Source organism: Spermophilus citellus, assembly GCF_964194105.1.
Source record: "Spermophilus citellus genome assembly, chromosome: X".
NCBI classification, from domain to species: domain Eukaryota; kingdom Metazoa; phylum Chordata; class Mammalia; order Rodentia; family Sciuridae; genus Spermophilus; species Spermophilus citellus.
In genome coordinates, this window is record NC_138190.1 from 130,394,557 (window position 1) to 130,413,364 (window position 18,808).

Genomic DNA, 18,808 nt, shown 5'->3' on the forward strand with positions numbered 1-18,808 from the left:
AGCACTGTAAAAATAAATAAATAAATAAAGAGCCATAATAGCTTTGACATGTAATGGTAAGCCCAGGATTGGAAGTGGAGCAAAAAAAAAATAGGGATTTGTCTATGACTCTTGGAAAATAGAACATAAAAAATAATTCCCATAAGATTCTCAGACAAATCACCACAACTAGATTTCTTCCTATCAATTTTTCTCAGTCCTGGTTTTGTTTTCCTTGTGTAATAGCAGTCTATCTTCACAAAGCCATCTGCCTCTAGGCTAAAACAGTCCTGGAAATCTCTAGTCTTAGGTGCACTAAGAAACAGTCTGAAACAGTCTGTCAGTTTTATGCACCTGGCAACAGGATTGGCTTACACTGAGAAGCCTGATTCTAGCATAGCCTTTCCTATTGAGGCTCTGAGATTGTTCTTTGTCATCCCTTCCCAAAGACTCATTTTCTAGCCCAGAACTGTACAGAACTTTATGCAACGATGGAAATATTCTATTTGCCACGGTCTCATACTAACTACAAGTGGCTATTGAATGTTTGAAATGTGCCTAGTAGAACTGAGGAACCAAACTTTAAATTTTCTTTAATTAATTTAAACTTAGTTTATATAGCCACCTGTGTGGTTAGTGGCCACTATCTTGGACAGCACTATCTAATTTGTAACAGGCACCTTCAGGCAATTGTAAATAGAGAGCAGAGGTCACCTATAGAAACACCAAATGGTTCTGGTTCATTTATTTTAATAACCAAAAGTATCAGAATGGAAGAAAGAAGAATACCCTATTAGGGAATAGTACATGAGTTAATGGACCTGCCTGTAACTATTTAGTGTGTGATAACCCTGAGGGCTAGAACATATTATCAACAGTGAAGACATCATAAATCTCCTGGGTGTTAAAATCTATCATGTAAAGTGTATGCTATAAGTGCCTGTCAAACAATAGAGGTATTGTAAACATATTAATAAAATCTTCCTTACAAATCATTTTGTTAACTGTTACTTTGTTAACCCTTACACATGAACATGAATTTGTTACTGCCCTGCTTGAAAAGATATAATTCATTACAATAACAGTTTACCTGTATAAAACTAACCTGTAGCCAGGCACTAATGTGGCACACTTGTAATCCCAGTGGCTCAGGAGGCTAAGAGAGGAGGATTAGAAATTCAAGGTCAGCCTCAGCAACTTATTGAGGCCTTAAGCAACTTAATAAGACCTTGCTCAAAATAAAAACTTAAAAAGGGCCTGAGGCACAATTCACAATAGCCTAACTATCCAGACTAGGTGTCCATTGACAGATGAATGGGTAAAGAAAATGGGGCCTATATACGCAATGTAGTTTTATTCAGCCACAGAGAAGAATGAAATTATGTTATTTGCAGGAAAATGGATGGAACTTGAGACCATTATGTGAAATGAAGTAAGCCAAACTCAAAAGGTCAAGGGTTCTGTTTTCTCTCATATGTGGAAGCTAGAGAGGAAAAAGGAAAAGAAAGGTAGTGGGGCAGGGATCTCATGAAAATCAAAGGAAGATCAGTAGAGGAAAGGGACCAGAGGGTGGAAGAGGGGAGCGAGAGGGAAAGTGCTGACGAGGGATATTGGCCAAATTTTATTGTCATACTGTGTGCATGTCTGAATATGTAACAACAAATCCCATCATTATGTACAACTATAATACACTCATCAAAAATGTGGAAAAAAGGGCTGGAGTTGTGGCTCAGGCATAGAGAACTCACTTAGCACATGCAGGGCACTAGGTTTGATCCTCAGAACCCCATAAAAATAAAATAAAGGTGTTGTGTCCAACTACAACTAAAACAAAATTTTAAAAATGTGGAAAAAAGTTATAAGGAAAAAATAAAAAGGGGTGGGGATCCTAGCTTAGTAGTAAATTGCCCCTGAGTTGAATCCCAAGTAACCCCCCCCACAAAAAAACTAACCTATAGTTTTAAAATAACACTTAATAGATTATAGTTAATAAACTGTAGTTTTAAAACTATAGGTTAGTTTTATATAGGTAAAGTCTATTGTTCATTAAGAATATATGGTGCATAGTTAACCATAGTTAATTCTTCTTTTTTTTAATTGCAGTGCTGGGGTAGAACCCAGGGTCTTACACATGCCAGACAAATGCTCTACCATTGAGCTACATCACCACGCCATACTTAATTATTTCTAAGGCATGCCCCATCCCCCCACCTTTTTTTATTGGTACTGGGGATTGAACTCAGAGACACTCAGAAACTGAGCCACATCCCCAGCCCTATTTTGTATTTTATTTAGAGACAGGGTCTCACTGAGTTGCTTAGTGCCACTTGTGTTGGGGCTAGCTTTGAACTCATAATCTCCTGCCTCAGCCTCCAAAGCTGATCCACTAGGATTACAGGCATGTGCCACTGCACCCGGCCCATTCCCCCTTTTTGGCTTGTGATCCTATAATCCTATAAGGGGAGGGAGCAAGTCTTTGGTACTCCACACCCATTTAGGAGAACTCTAAAGATGGTTTAGGTGTAAGGTACTGTACTGTACTAGGGGAAAAAAAAAACTATCCCTCTCACTCAACATAGCACAGAGCAATTTTGGTGCCAGATATATACAGGTTTTCTCACATATATCAAGAGATTCTTCAGCAGATACCAGCTGGATGGCCTATAAATTGAGATAGCATCAAGACCCACAGATTAAGGGATTGGTTCCCACAAGCTTGTTTTTCCCACTTCAGATGCCAATTATAAGCCCCAGGTTATAACCTGTACTTCCAACAACAAACTATAAATGGGGAGTTTCCCTTATTCCCTCCAAAGGTTCAATTAATTTACTAGGATATCTCATGAAATTCAAGGAAACATTTAAGTTACTAGTTTATTATGAAGGATATTACTAAGAATGCAGACAGCCAGATGGAAGAGATGTACAAGGCAAGATAGGGGAGGGAGCATGGAACTTTCATGCCTTCTGGGCACACCACCCTCCCAGTACCTCCGTGTTTAGCAACCCAGAAGCTCACCAAATCTTATTGTTCAAGAGTTTTTTCTAGGGGCTGGGGATGTGGCTCAGTGATAAAGTGCTTGCCTGGCATGTGTGAGTCTCTGAGTCCAACCCCCAGCAAAACCAAAAAAAAAAAAAAAAGAGTTTTTTTAGAGCTCAATCTCCCTGCTTGCCAGAGGTTGGTTGGGGGTGTGTGTGAAAGTTCCAACCAGCTAACACTCAATCACTAGCCCCATCCTGAGGTTATCTAGGGGCACCACTCTAAGTCATTTATTAGCATAAACTCAGCTGTGATCAAAAGTAGCTTCTCAGAGGGCTGCAGCTATAATAGTTCAGTGGTAGAGTGCTTGTCTAGCGCATATGGGGGCCTGGTTTTGAGCCCTAGCACCAGGAGAAAAACAAACAAAATTGACATAACTTGGCAGTGGTCCCCAAATGCCATCTCCTGTTTTACCAACCAGACTAACTCCAACCAACTCAAAAGTGACCAGTAAGCTTTATGAACACTTTACCTCTGAGCCTGGAGGAAACAGGGGAAGAAGCAGTATAGATGCGAATGGATGGGGTTCATTCCCAAGTTCTTCAATCTCTTTGTAAATTAATGGTTTGAACTGATCTTTTTAGATTGCTGAGAGTGGGGTTAAATGAGGAAGAATATTCAGAGCATCACTGAGGGGAGTCAAAAGGAAGCTGACCAAGGATTTGGAAAGAACTGTGGAGGGGTGTTGAGGACCCAGCTAAGATTGAAGACTATGAATGTGTAGAGATTACCTACCAATCGCCACACTTGTGGGATTTTCTCCAATATTGCTCAGTAGCTTAGTTGACAAAACAGGCTGTGAAGTTAAGCCAGGGTGTGGTTTAGCCATCTTGGCAAAGCAGACTAAGAGGAGTACAAAGGACCTCCAGGAGTTGAGGAGACAGTGGTTCAGAAGGGATCCAAACACAATTCTAAAGTAAAGGAAACTGGGAACAGGGTGGTAGCCCATAGAACCGGAGGTCTCCAACAGTCTAAAGCACAATTAGTGAGGCCAGTGAGAAATGGAGAGGAACTAAATTGCAATCAGATTAGAATCCTGCAGTTTAAGAGCAGCCATGAGCAGCTTTGGAAAGCATTCCCCATCCCACCCTTATACCACTGTAGGAGGATTATGCATCCCAGTTTTCCTAGGACAGTCCCAGTTTATATCGGTTTTTCCAGGCTTTTGTCCAATTTTTCATTTTTCCCAGATTTTTTAATTTCTAAAGAATTAAAGTATTAATATAATGGTTACATTGAAATAAGGCAGGCTGGGTCTGGTGGATCACAATGTTTTAATTCCAGTTTCTGCTGGCTTGGGAGATGCATATACAGAGAACCAGAGTTCTCACAACAGGCTTAAACAAAGACAATAGTGATAACTCTTCTCCCTTTTCCTAATCTCCAGATATAATGTAATGACTCCTGCCCAAGAACAGCAGTAGGGTGTTCACTGATAACAGAACAAGGATACTCAAGACTCTAGGGGTTAAGGACAAGTAATTCATTCCATTCCCAGAAGGGAGTGAGGGACTATTGCCCATTGTGCCCCTTGCTGATAGCTGCTGTACCAGCCAATTGTACACATGCCAAAGCCTGCAAGATAAAGGAAGCTACCAGGCTACCAGACAGTAGGCCAGCGGATGCAGGAAATTATATTTTTTACATGTACATAAAATATTTTCAGGAAATATAGACAGAGGAGTTGGGCCATAGAACATATAGCTGGGAGTCTGAATGCTCTTAGTTCAATGATTTTGTCATTATTTATATGGCACAAATCTACATTCCATTATTTAATTGTTTGGTATTTATTTTTTAAATTTTGCAGTCAAGTCTTTCAGCATATGAGTTCAAATACTAAAGTGCATAATTAATAAAAAAATAACCACCAAATCTGTTTCTCAATAAAGTTGGTGATGGCTGAGTAATGTACACAAAACATTTGTCAGCATTCATCATGCACTCTTGGGGCACAATGATGTCACCAACCACATGAAAACCAGAAAACAAGTCTTCCAAGAGAAGGGAAAGTATCAGTATCTATCTCAAGGTCTGTAGTTGTTTTAAGAAACCCATGCCTAAAGATGATGATTTTTTTTTTTTAGTACCAGGTATTGAACCCATGGATGCTTAACCACTGAGCCACATCTCCATCCCTTTTTATGTTTCATTTTTGAGACAGGGTCTCGTTAAGTTTCTGAGATTGGCCTTGAACTTGTGATCCTCCTACCAAAGCCTCCCAAGTAGCTTGGATTACAGGAATCCACCACCATGCCCAGCGAAAGATGAGGATTTCAAGAGGTGCTGCTATGGAGAGGACATTTCTTTATGGCTCTGTGAATCATTTTTGTTTAGATCAGTAACTTTTCTTCAAAATTCATTTCCTCATATTCCATTTCAAGTTGGCTTGCCTGTGACAAAAAGTGAAGCAATACTTTCAATGAGTAGCTCTATTTGCAGAATAACTTTACAAGCAGTGCCAGTTATATATTGATGCCATTATATATTCTTCAATTAGAAAATCAGTTCTATTAGTTGAGGTTTTCCATAGCAACAGAACAGGATGGATATGCATACATATTTAGATATATCTATTTCTATACTGAGAGAGATTTTTAAAAATGGACTCACCTTGTTGTGGAGGCTTGGTAAGTCCTAAATTTGATGGGGTAGGCAGCAGGCTGGAGACACAGGGAGTTGAAGTTTCAATCCACAGCCAGTTTGCTGGCAGAATTCCTTCTCACTCAGGGGAGGTCAGTCCTTGTAGTGTTAAGGCCATGCACTGATAAGGCCCACACAAATTATGGAGGGTAATCTGCTTTACTCAGAGTCCACTGATTTAAATGTTAACCTCATCCAAAAAAAATATCTTCACAGAAATATCCAGAATAATGTTTCACCAAATATCTAGGCACTAGTGGTCAGCCAAGTTGACACACACAATCATCACAGTTAATTCCAATAATAGTTCAATTTTTCAAAGCTATGGAGATCGATTCTGATGAAGGTGAAACCTCTGACATTATTGAGAAAGCTACTGTCAATTCAGTTTAAGAATTCAACATACAATAAGTATTTTTATGTTAATAACTTTTTTAATAGAAATATAAACTTTGGAGGAGCACAGCACCATGATAAAGTCATGGTCTTAATCAAGAAACCTGTGGAGCAGAAATAATTGATATTATGTTCAAACAAGTATATTACAAAATTATTTCTGGAAAAGCATATTGAGGAAGGAAAATCTTTTGTTTTCTTCTTTTTGCAGTGCTGTGGCAAACTCGGGCCTCAGCCAGGCAAGTACTCTTATCACGGAGTTACATCCTCAGTCAGAGTAGATTTTTTTGTGTGGGGGAAGGTAGTGAGGTCTAACCCAGGGGCAATATACCACTGAGCTACATTGCTAGCGGTTTTTGTTTTTTATTTTGACACAGGGTCTCACTAAATTGCTTAGGGCCTCACTAATTTGCTGAGACTGGCCTTGCATTTGCAATCCTCCTGTCTAAGCCTCCCAAGCCACTGGGATTACAGGTGTGTGCCATGGTGCCAGACCAGAGTAGATTTTTTTTATATCCCTGACTCTATTTTATTTATTTATTTATTTATTGGTACCAGAGATTGAACCCAGGGGCACTTAATTACTACGAGTCATCCCTAGTCCTTTTTATTTCGAGACAGCATCTCAATAAATTGCTTAGGACCTCACTAAGCTGCTGAGGCTGGTCTCAAACTTGTGATCCTCCTGCCTCAGCCTTCTGATTTTCGAGTATTGCAGGCATGTGCCACTGTACCCATCAACCTGACCCTACTCTATATGACAAAAAGATTTTCAATAAAATCATGTAGAGTTAGTAAAATTATTTTTTTTTAAAGAGAGAGTGAGAGAGGGGAGAGAGAGACAGAGAGAGAATTTTTAATATTTATTTTTTAGTTCTCGGCGGACACAACATCTTTGTTGGTATGTGGTGCTGAGGATCGAACCCGGGTCGCACGCATGCCAGGCGAGCGCGCTACTGCTTGAGCCACATCCCCAGCCCCAGTAAAATTATTTTGTTGATTTCATCTTTAGTTTTAAAGCAATTAAAAATTTTAAAAGAATAACTTTCAATTTTAAATATGTCCAAATTTCAGTAAAGTATTTAGTATATGAACCAGATTTTCACTTACTAAAAACACAGTATTACATCTTCATAGATTGCACTCTGTTGGCTGTTTTCCATCTTAAATACAAATAAAAATTCCAAGTTACCAAATAGAATGACTGGTTATACTGTTTCTTTGTCTATGCAATCACCTGGCTCTCACTATTTCAAATCTACTGTTAAAACACAGTAATATCTGGATTTGGAGAAAGGAATGGCAAGCCAAAAGCAAGCTGGAAGGATTCCGAATAGTTGTGTTTCTGATTTAGAAACAAATATGGTAGTTGAATCCACATGTATCTGGAGACAAATATATAACTGGAAGTTCTCAGAATTAACTTCTAGGTAGAGAAAAATGTTAAGGAGCTAAATAATGAAAATGTGCTAATACAAACTTCAAAGTCTATGCCAAATAGAAAAGCATTCATATATTCACCAAAAGACACATAAAAATGTTCATAGCAGAACTATTTGTAATAGTTCAAACCTAGCAACTGGTTAAATGTTTATCAACAGAAGAATGAATAAGAAACCTTACACAGAATAGGGGGATAAATATCATGACAAACTGTTAAGGCAAAATTATGAAACACTGGACATTGGTATTATAATGTATTGAACCAAGTACTCTATTAGACATTTTTTGGGGGTATACTGGGGATTGAACCCAGGTGCACTCTGTCAGTGAGCTACACTTGAGTCCTTTATTTCGCTGAGGCTGGCCTTAAAATCTTGTGATCCTCCCTCTGCCTCCCAATTAGCTGGGATTATAAGCATGTACCACCCCGCTTAGTTTTATTGTTATGTTTCAGATGGAAAGGATTGAGGCTCAGAGAAGTGCAATGACTTGCCCAGTTTCACAAAAACTACCATCGCACTGTGGTGGGTGTTGGGAAAAGTATAAACGGCAGCCATACCCCAGAGAAAAACCCCAACATGGCGCCTAAGGACCTCTTCTTCCTACCTTCCTCTTTTCTGCAGTGGCGCGAAAAGTTCCCGCCCCGTGTGAACTCTCCCGCCGGCGCCAATTTCATATCTCGCTGGCGGGGAACCTTAGCCCCAGTCAGAACTAATTCCTGGACTCCGGAGCTGATATCTGGAAGAACTTGCCAATAAACGGGTGGCCTGCCATTTATCTAAGCCCTGCCATCTCCCCTTTAGTTCTATATAAGCACACAGCCTTTTGCAATAAAATTGGAATTCTCCCGGCGAAGTGTCTTTGCGTGGGGAATTCTTTCATTCTGGTGCCGTGGCTCCGATACGGTGAGCTCTTTCTAACAAGAGTCCCGTCCCCAGCTCCGCAGAGACACTCAGCCCTGGTCCGCTCTTTTCAGACGCTGGCTCCCTGCACTCACCCTGATCTGACCTAGGTAAGTTTCCCTTTTCCCGGCTCGCCAACTCCCTTCGGGCTTACACTGGTACTGTGACCGTGATCACACTCCAGACACCCGGTAGGGAAGAGGGAACCCACCCCACTAAGACCTTTACCGGTCACAGTGGACCCTCTGGCGATCCGTTTCCCTTTGGGGCGTGAGGCTTCTGAGTTTACACGAGAGGCTCTCTGTTTTTTTTCCTCCTCCGCTGCCGCTGCCGGCTACAGCTGCTGTGTCCTTCGGGGCTGCTGTGTCCCGCTGAAGCTGCTTTTCTGCTCAGGGAGCTGAACTCCCAGCCTGGAGCTGCATTCTGCCGGAGCTGGAGCTCTGTTTTCATTGCTGACTTTTTTCGCTGCAGTCAAAAACTTTCCTGAGGTCAGGTCGCCCGTGGCTCCGACCCCATTGGGTCTCACAGATCGCACTTCACTGGTAGTGCCCTCTGTATTTCCTTGCGACAGCTGGTCATTTTGGGGACGCCCACTTGACCCCCGTTCGCCCTGAGCGTCCAGGAAACCGTTCCAGCCCGGGTTTTCCCTTTGTCTCTCTCGCTTACTCTTATTCTCTCTCTCTTTCTCTCTTCCATCTCTCCCTGTGACTATGGGCACCTCTTCGTCTGTACCTGAAGCCTCACCTCTCAAATGTCTAATAAAAAATCTGGCCACACTCTCCCTCACAGCAGACATCAAGCCCAAACTTCTAATCAAATTCTGTACCCGAGATTGGCCTACATATCCACTGGATAATGGCAATCATTGGCCTCCAGAAGGCTCCTTAGATTCAAACCTCCTCCGGGACCTTTTTAACTATTGCTGGCGCCTGAAAAAGTGGAGGGAAATTCCCTGCGTTGAAGGTTTTAGCCTTCTCGCACAGCACCCTGCTCTCTGCTCCTCCTGCTCTCCTTCTCAAGTCCTCCTTGCTTGCAAACCCCTCTCTTCCCCTGCTTCTACTCCTTACTTCGCAGATTCTTCCTCATTCAACCCGGCAGATGAACCCCCACCTTATCCCCCAGCCCCATCCGCCCCATCTCTCCCGCTATACCCTCCTCTTCCTCTGCCTGATTCCACGGATCCTCAGCCTTCCGTTTCATCCCCCTCCCCTCCGCCCTCCACCTCCTCCTCCGCAGAGACACCCCCTTCCCCTCCCTCTCCTTCCTGTCCGCAGCCTGCCTCTTTCAGTCCTCCTGTTACCAGGTCTAAGGGACTCCTTCCCACCCCCAAAACAATCGCACCCCTTCATGAGGTAGCTGGTCCCGAGGGTGTCATCAGAGTACATGTGCCCTTCTCCATGTCGGACATTAGTCAGCTAGAGAGGAAGCTAGGCTCATTCACCACTGACCCCACCACTTACATTCAGGAGTTCCAGTGGGTCCTGCAAGCATATAGCCTCACTCATCATGACATCTACATGCTCTTGGCCAATACACTTCTCCCCGAGGAAAGGCGCCGGGTCTGGGAGCTAGCCCAAGCCCATGCTGATGAAAATCATAGGACCAATCCCAACCACCCCACGGGCCCTCATGCTGTCCCAGAGCAGGATCCCCTGTGGGATTACAACACCCCTGGAGGCTTACAGTCTCGTGACCTTTTTACATCCTGCCTCTTGGCGGGCCTGAAGAAGGCCACCCGCAAGGCCGTTAATTTTCAAAAGGTGCAGGAGGTCATTCAAAAGAAGGAAGAAACACCTTCAGTGGGTGCTACAGTTTTACAGGTGAGGACATTAGAAATGGTGTCACTAGAAGCCAGTGTTGATTGCTTATTTTATCTGTTTGAGAGTCTTGAGGGACAGATTTTTTTCTAATCCCATGTAGTAAATTGTGGAGGCAAAAATAAAAATCATTAATAGCAATAGTTCCCATTGTGTACTTTCCTAAGTACTAAAACACATACACTACACTCACCTTTAATCCTCATAAAAATATTGTTGGTGTACTGTTATTTGCCCATTCTATTTATGAGGCAAAAAGAGGCTCAGAGTCTGATTTTGCAGTTGGTTACAAAGCTGTCAGGTGTTTCAGATTTGTACCCTGATCTGACTGCCTCTGGGGCTTTAGGTCTCAATTCTTAAAATCAGGTAAGGGTTTTTGAAAGCATTGGGCCAAGAATCAGGAAAATGGAAGCCAGAATGTAGTACAAGGTCTTGGCAAGGGGACGCCTGTGTTGATGGAAACCTGAAAGCTGGTGTTCAGTTTAGGACAACTAGGAACAATGCGGGCAGAGGTAGGTTTGAGAATTTGGGGATCCTCTGAATGGGAGGCTGAGGGAAAGAGAGACAGAAGCTGCACAGCAGCAATCGCCGGCTCTTCCGGAAGAAAATTCCCACGGCCACCTCGTGAGCGTGGAAACCGGTAGCCAGCGGAGGAGGCGCGCTGGCGAGCACGCGGGCGGCGCAGGAGGGGGCGGGGCTGGGGCGGGGCCTGCCTCTTCCTCGGTCTGAGCGGTTGCCTAGACAGCGGCGGCGAAGAGGTTAGGACAAACCTCTTGGCTTTCCGGCGCTGTGCCACCTCCTGCAGCGCCCCCGCCGCCTCTTCTGCCTCTCCGCGGGCTTCCTCCTTCTCAGACTGCCGTCAGCCGCACGTCAGCCGGTTCCGTGATGGCGACTCGCAGCCCTAGCGTCGTGGTGAGCAATTTGGTTCCCGAGCCCAGCCCGGCCCAGCCCGGCTCTGGCCAGCTGCGGAGTTGCGGCGGCCCAGCCTTGTGGCGCCAGGCCCGCACTGCGCGTTGGGGGCCTTGGTGTAGGGGGAAACCCCGGGGGGCGGAGGCGGTCACAGGTTCCCTGGTTTGACTTTACGTCATTTGAGGGCGGCAGGGAGGACAGAATGGCGGGGTTTAGGGTGGGTCCCTTCTTGGGAGAGCCCTGGAAAAGAGGGCTGCGTGTGGGCAGAGAAGGTGGAAATGGCGTTTTGGTTGACAAGTGCCGCCTGCGAGCATGCTGTGGGGAGAAGCCGTGGGCTGATTTTGGAATGATGAGGCGGGGTGGGAGTGTGGGAGCTTTCTCTAGAGAAGCCCTTCCCTGGAAGTTTGGGGGCGCGGGCGGTGGTGAAGTCCTTGAGCGTCTCGTGAGGGAGCCTCAGCCCGAAAACGCCCATTGGGAGGGCGTGGAGGGAACTGGGCTTTACATTTCATTTTGCAGATGCTATAATTCATATTTGTGGGAATGCGCATTGCCTCATTGGATCCTCCCAACAGCCCCTGTAACCCTTTTCGAGCCTGTTTTACACACCACGAAGCTAGTGAAAAAACAGGTCATTTTCCCACGGCCCAGAAGTAGCAGGCCTTGATTTCAGATATACTTGAATCCGGACCCTGTGCTCTTTTGATGCTGCGTAGATTAAAAATACAATCCTGGTCTTTGCTTTCAAGGACGTTCTTACCACAACTAGCCTCTAGTATCTTGTCTTCACCCTCATTGGTTCTTTTTTTTTTTTTTTTTTTTTGATCTAGCTAAATTGTTGTCACCTCTTCCCAACCTTTCTGATCATGATTATTAAAATAGCCAAAGCTCTGTGTCCTCCTGACAGTTAAATGCCTTAGCCTCCTTTAATATGATTATTGTCATTGTTGATTTAGCAATTTCTTTCCTAGGTACCTGTTGATTGTCTCTCCCATTTAAACTTATTTTGTTTTTGTGATGCTGAGTATGGAACCCAAGGCCTTGGGCATGCTAGGCAAATGCTGTACCACTGAGCTACCTCAGCCCCTAAACAAACATTATAAAGTTAGGAATCACAACTATACCTCCAACATATACAGTGCCTTAGTAGTAGGAAGTTTTCAGTAATGGTTTGTTAAGTGAATAAATAATCACTTGAACCCGAAGAAAGAAAAGACTTTGTTTTATATTAGGCATTGTGACTTAACATAAAGAGGAGTATTCTTAATGGATTTAAGTTAGCTTAGGGCTATGATGCCTGCACCAGTATACAGAGAATTAGTTATCATTGCTAAAACTGGCTATTAATGGTTTTGTTTGAAAATCAAGAAATTTATTTATCTTTCCCCAGATTCTGTTCTTAACCTCTAAAAAATAAGTTAGGAGTGACAATAATAGATATTTATTAAATACTTAGCATCTCTTAAGCATTGTAATAAATATTTTGCTGATTTTATCTAATGTAAATGCCCTAAAGTTACATATTAGGTAGATAAACAGTAACTAGTAATGACCTTGGACACACATGGTAGTGCCCTACAGCACTTTGATGAAATTGACCCTGGACCTGCCTGATAGAAACTGTGTTACTTTTTTCATTTCAGAAGGAGTTTCTGAATTTTTGTAAATTAATGTGAAACATCAGATATAGTTTATATGCCTATATCTTCTAAGCTTCAGGATGGTAGTGCTAGAAATGTAATATTGTACTAACTGAATGTAAATCTTACCCTGCTACTGATTTTTTTCTGTGTATACTGGGGATTAAACTTAGGACTTTGCACATGCTCTACCACTAAGCTATACCTCCAGTCATCTGCTAGTGATTTTTACAGGATGAGTAAAATGGTGCATTTTTTTTTTACCCACAGTTGTCTCTTTACTATCAACAGGGTTTAAACTAACATTAGTCTATAAGTGTAGGCCAAAATTATACTTTCAGATCATGAAGAAATGGAGCAAATCAGTTTAGGGGTTTCTTTTTTTCTTCTTTTTTTAAAAAGTATTTTTTAGTTACAGGTGGACACAATATATTTTTTTTCAAGTATCACATGAGAATATGTTTATTTTGCAAGTGGTTTTAATTCTTTCGCTACAATTTCCCCTTGTTTTTATACTACCACATCTTTTTTCTAGACTTAAAATATTCAATAGAATTTGTCATAACTTAAAAAGGAAAAAACATTCTTTCTGCTGAAAATATCACATTTAACTTAAAAATCATGAACCTTTTGAATATCAATAATTGAAGCTGTTGGGGAGGGGAGTCACATTTATCTGAAGGTCCCAAGATAGCCCTGAAATCTAAATAGGAATATCTTTATTTTTTATTTTATGTGGTGCTGAGGATCGAACCCAGTGCCCCACACAGGCTAGGCAAGCGCACTACCTCCGAGCCACAATGCCAGCCCAACTTAGGGGTTTCTTGCTATGAATTGAGTACTGTGCCATGCACACTACAAATCCATCTTACTGGGAGTGGCTGGGTACTGGGATTGAATTTGGGGATGCTTTCCCACTGAGTGATGTCCCCAGCCCTTTTTATTTATTTTGAAACAGGGTTTCACTAAGTTGCTAAAGCTGGCCTTGAACTGTGATCCTCCTGACTCAGCCTCCTAGGTACTGGGATTATGGTTGTGTGCCACAGTGCCTAGCATACAGTTCCATCTTAACTGTTTTCTGTCTATTGTTTGTATCTGCAAAGTGGCAAAGGTGAGAAAAGGACCCACCAGATCAGCAGAAAAGAGGTATCTTGGAATTTTTTTTTTTTTTAATTAAAGATTTTTTTCCTTAAATTTTATTTTTTAACCAGACAGAATGACACATACCTATAATCCCAGCTACTCAGGAAGATGCATCAGGAAGATCATAAGTTCAAGGTCAGCCTTAGTGACAATAAAAAATAAAAAGGCTGGGGATGTAGCTCAGCAATAAAGCCCACCTGGGTTCAATACCCACTATTGCAATAATAATAAGAAGAATAAATTAAATCAAACTGGGGCATGGTGGTACAGCCAATAATTCCAGCAATTCAGAAGGCACAAAGATTACAAGTTCAAGGACAACCTGGGCAACTTAGTGAGATCCTGTCTCAAATAAAACAAAAGATCTGGGGAGTATATAACTAGCACGTTCATGGCTCTGTGTTCAGTACTACCAAGAAAAGAATTGAAATCAATTCTTGACTCAGGAATACATTATTACCCACGTTGGCAAGTGAACCCATAACTACTACATGTATAAGAACATGAATTTACCTAAATACCATAATCTTTTATTAATGTACATGGTGGAATAATAAACATGTTCACTTTGGAGATATGTGTGTGTGTGTGTGTGTGTGTATGTATGTGTGTGTGTGTGTATGTATATATATATATATATATATATATATATATATATATATATATATATATATAAATTTTCAGAGGCACAAGGTTGAAGATAGTTATAGTTCCATAACAATTTGAAGTGTTTGAATTCTAATTTGTAGCACATTATTTTAAACGTTAGTTTGGTAGCACTGGCAGAAAAATAACAACTGTCAATATTGATATTAATGGTAGTAATTGGCATTTTTATGTGGTATATAATTTTTTCAGAACTTCCACATATTAATGAATCAATAAAAACTGGTACTACATCCCTTTATAGCTAAAGAAAATCACATTCCCAGTTAAATATTCTCAACAGCCAAAATAGTGGTGACATTTTTAGTTTGACATGACACTATGATCATAATCTTGATACCAAGTAGGACTGCACATTAGTACAACCACTGTAGAAAGCAGTTTGGAGACTCCTTAAAAAACTAGGAATGACTCATCATATGACACACTCCATATTTATCCAGAAGAACTAAAATTAGCATGCCATAGTGATATAGCTACTTCAGTGTTCATAGCAACACAATTCACAATAGAAAAAAAAATTATGGAATCAACCCAGATGCCCATCAATAGATGAATAGATCAAGAAAATGTGGTATGTATACACTATGAAGTTTTACTCAGCCATAAAGAAGTATGAAATAATGGCATTTGATGGTAAATGGATAGAACAGGAAACTATCATGCTAAGTGAAGTAAGGCATACTTAAAAAAATCAAGAGCCTAATGTTTTCTCTCATGTGGAAGCTAGAGCAAAATAAGTGAAAGAAGGTGGTTAGGGAGGGAATCAGATATCATAAAGATATAGGGAAGATCTGTGAAGTTGAAGAAGAATGAGAGAGGGGAAGGAAGGGAAAGAGGAAGAAATATGGAAAGGATTCAGTTATATCATGTTACATACATATAAATGTACTGAAAGTCATTTCACTTTTATGTATATGTAGAAAATACCAATGAAAGGGCTGGGGATGTGGCTCAAGCGGTAGCACGCTCGCCTGGCATGCGTGCGGCCCAGGTTCGATCCTCAGCACCACATACCAACAAAGATGTTGTGTCCGCCGAGAACTAAAAAAAATAAATATTAAAAAAATCTCTCTCTCTCTCTCTCTCTCTCTTTAAAAAAAAAAAAAAGACGGGCTGGGGATGTGGCTCAAGCGGTAGCGCGCTTGCCTTGCATGTATGCAGTCCGGGTTTGATCCTCAGCACCACATACAAAGATGTTGTGTCCGCGGAAAACTAAGAAATAAATATTCTCTCTCTCTCTCTCTCTTTCTCTCTCTCTCTCTCTCTCTCTCTCTCTCTCTCTCTCTCTCTCTCTCTCCCTCTCTCCTCTCTCTCTCTCTTAAAAAAAAGAAAATACCAATGAAAAATAAATGAGTGAAAGGAAGATCAATAGAGGAGAGGAGAAAGAATGGGGGAGGGGTGGGAAAGGGGAAAAGAATGGGGATTGAAATCAAATTCCCTGTATGTAATATTTTGTCAGAATGAACCCAAATGCTATGTATAATTATAATGCTCTAATAAAAAAATTAATGCTTATAGTGGTTTAAGCATTAGGAGGGAACACAAGGAAGATGTGTGTGTGTGTGTGTGTGTGTGTGTGTATGTGCACACACATATATTGTAAAAATGATATAAACTTGAAATATCAACATACTACTAGCTTATTTTTATATTTAGGAGTATCTGCATCAGTAAGTCATAATTTTGGGTTTATAATACCTAAGTTAATACAGAGTGTCCCAAGGGAATGGCATATTATCTATTTTGATAGTTTTTGAAAATTTTACTGTATCTGAATTATAAAAGGTAAAAATATGCCACCTGGTGGTTTCTGTCATTTTAGAAGCTTGGAGGTATTGTTGGTTATTAGGAATAAAATCAAATGTATTTTATCTAGTGTACATCTTTTAATTCATGTAACTTAAGACTCACTTCCTCTCTTGTGCTTTGTCTTGTTCAGAACCACAAACATTGTCATTTTTTTACCACAAAGAGATTTAAGCAGTCCTTGTCACAGATGATAAATTAATATTGCAAGGTTTATATTAGCTTGGGTTAATTTCCTTGCTTACTATAATTTAAGGTAATATATCTTTATAATTAGAAATTTTATGTGTGAACCACAAGAGTTTTCACATGAAGGTCATTATTACCAATGTAACAAACATAATTATTAAGAATTTGTAGTGCCACTTTTACTGGAAAATAAAATGATTTCAGTAATTTATAATACCAAAATATTTAATTTAATTCTAGACAAAAGGTAGAAAAGTATCTGTGCAGATTTTATCACTGACAAGTGTAACACAAATAGGTTAGAATGTGAAAGCTATGTTCTAGAGCTTCAAGGAGGTGCATTTAGATTTCTGAACTAGGTGGATAACAGTAAACAATTCAGAGCTGTCATAACCTGTATTTTTTTTTTTATTTCCAGTGTAGCCAGAAATGGCCATAGTGGGAAAATGATCTGGGGGAAAACCACCTTTCCATGTTTACTACTGCAGCTATTCCAGAGTACTCCCCAAATATTTTGAATTGGGCTCTTCCCTCAAAGTCATTCAAGACCTTTTTGTGTTCTTCTGTAGTCATTTTTATGATGGGTGCTTGTTATGGCCTGAGCATTTGTGTGTTTCCCCCTCCCGTAAAATTCACATATTGAAGCCCTTACTCCTAATGTGGTGGTATTTGGAGATGGGGTCTTGGGAAGGTAATTAGGGCTAGAGCAGGATAAGGCCCTGATCTGATGGGATTAGTGCACCTGTAAGAAGTGGCACCAGAGAACTTGCTATAGAGGAGATCTTGTGAACACACAGTGAGAAGGCCCAGAAAGAAACCAAATGAAGAGGCTTCAGAATGATTCCTACCTTGCAGGCACCTTGAACTTGGACTTCTCAGTCTTCAGAACTATAAGAAATAAATTTCTATTGTTTAAGCCACCCAGTATATGGTATTTTGTTATGATGCCTATGCAAACTAATAGTTCTTTTAGAAAGTGTTGGTAATAACCACAGGCAACACCACATTACACATAATAAAACATGTGATTTGTATTCACATAGAAAGTTTGGCACTACTATCACTTAGTTTATTTAGAAGGCCATGCTGATTCAACATTAGCCATGTGGTGGTCTTTACTATGTATAATCAAGGCCACAGAATATAAAGACTACTTTAAGATTGGGATTGCTAGCCAGGCGGAGTGGCACATGCCTGTAATCCCAGCAGCTTGAGAGGCTGAGACAGGAGGATTGTGGGTTCAAAGCCAGCCTCAGCAATTTAGCGAGGCCCTGAGCAACTTGGTGAGACTCTGTCTCTAAAATACAAAAAAAGGACTGGGGATGTGGTTCAGTGGTTAAGTGCACCTAAGTTCAATCCCCGGTACCAAAAGAACAACAACAAAACTTTGGTATTGGTTATGGAGAGAATTGTCAGTGCTGAGTAACCTTGGGTCCTAGGTTTATGTTTAGTGCATATATAACTACATTTGATAATCTACATCTATGTGCTTATCAGATTTTGCTACAGATTATAATTTTATTGTACTGTATAGTTGTATTATGCTTTTCCCTCTAGATAATAAATTCTTGAAGGGCTGTAAATATAAAATAATCTTTGTATCTTCCATAAAACCTATTGCACTGTGCCTAATCAAGGTGAATGGAATGCATTTTTGTGTAATTATATTGTAATCCCCAGTTCTAACCCTTCCTATCAAAGCAGCCACTAGATTTTAACTGTTCCATATAAGATGAGATTAATATCAGATATTAGCCAATGTCACATTAGCTAATAAGATTATAGGTCACCTTGTATATTTCTGTCTAGCTTTTATAGAGATTGAAGTTCTTGGACCTATTAAACATGAAGTTATGCTGTTTGGGATGATTAAAACTGAGGTTCCATTTGTTCTATTTTATCTCTTATATGTTATTTCATAGCAGTGGTCCAGGTGCATGTTAGGCTCCCAAGTCAGTTTGATTTCTCTTACACTATCACAATACTACCTGTAACTTTTTTTTAATAGCAGGCTATGGTTATTCATATACATATCTTGTCATCTAATCTGCTATAAGCTCATTGAGGTTAGCTGTGTCAAACTTAATCCCTTCTCATAGGTATGATATAGTATATACTCTGTAAGTACAAAGAATACATGTTCTAGGGCTAGGGTTGTAGTTCAGTGGTAGAGCATGTGCCTAGTATACAAGAGGCCCTGGGTTCAATCCCCAGCGATAGATAGATAGATAGATA

General features: G+C 40.8%; 1 protein-coding gene and 1 long non-coding RNA gene across 6 annotated transcripts in view; one reads left to right on the top strand and one right to left on the bottom strand.

Annotated features, from left to right (window-relative positions):
- Window positions 1–4,756: 4,756 nt before the first annotated feature.
- On the bottom strand, window positions 4,757–8,879 carry LOC308639764. The gene is made up of 4 exons (XR_014020117.1): window positions 8,632–8,879; window positions 7,169–7,221; window positions 5,633–6,162; window positions 4,757–5,412 (listed from the first exon to the last, which is right to left on the bottom strand). It is a non-coding gene; the product is annotated as an uncharacterized lncRNA (long non-coding RNA).
- A 2,048-nt stretch (window positions 8,880–10,927) lies between these two features.
- The window catches only part of HPRT1 (hypoxanthine phosphoribosyltransferase 1), a 70,597-nt gene continuing 62,716 nt past the window's right edge, over window positions 10,928–18,808 (top strand). For 2 of the 5 annotated variants that reach the window (XM_081278195.1, XM_081278196.1), the window contains exon 1: window positions 10,928–11,132. In XM_081278195.1, the coding sequence (XP_081134321.1) occupies window positions 11,106–11,132 (27 nt within the window). In that variant the 5' untranslated portion in view covers window positions 10,928–11,105. The remainder of the gene's footprint in view (window positions 11,133–18,808) is intronic. The other 3 variants (XM_081278198.1, XM_081278199.1, XM_081278197.1) reach the window with 3 other exon arrangements.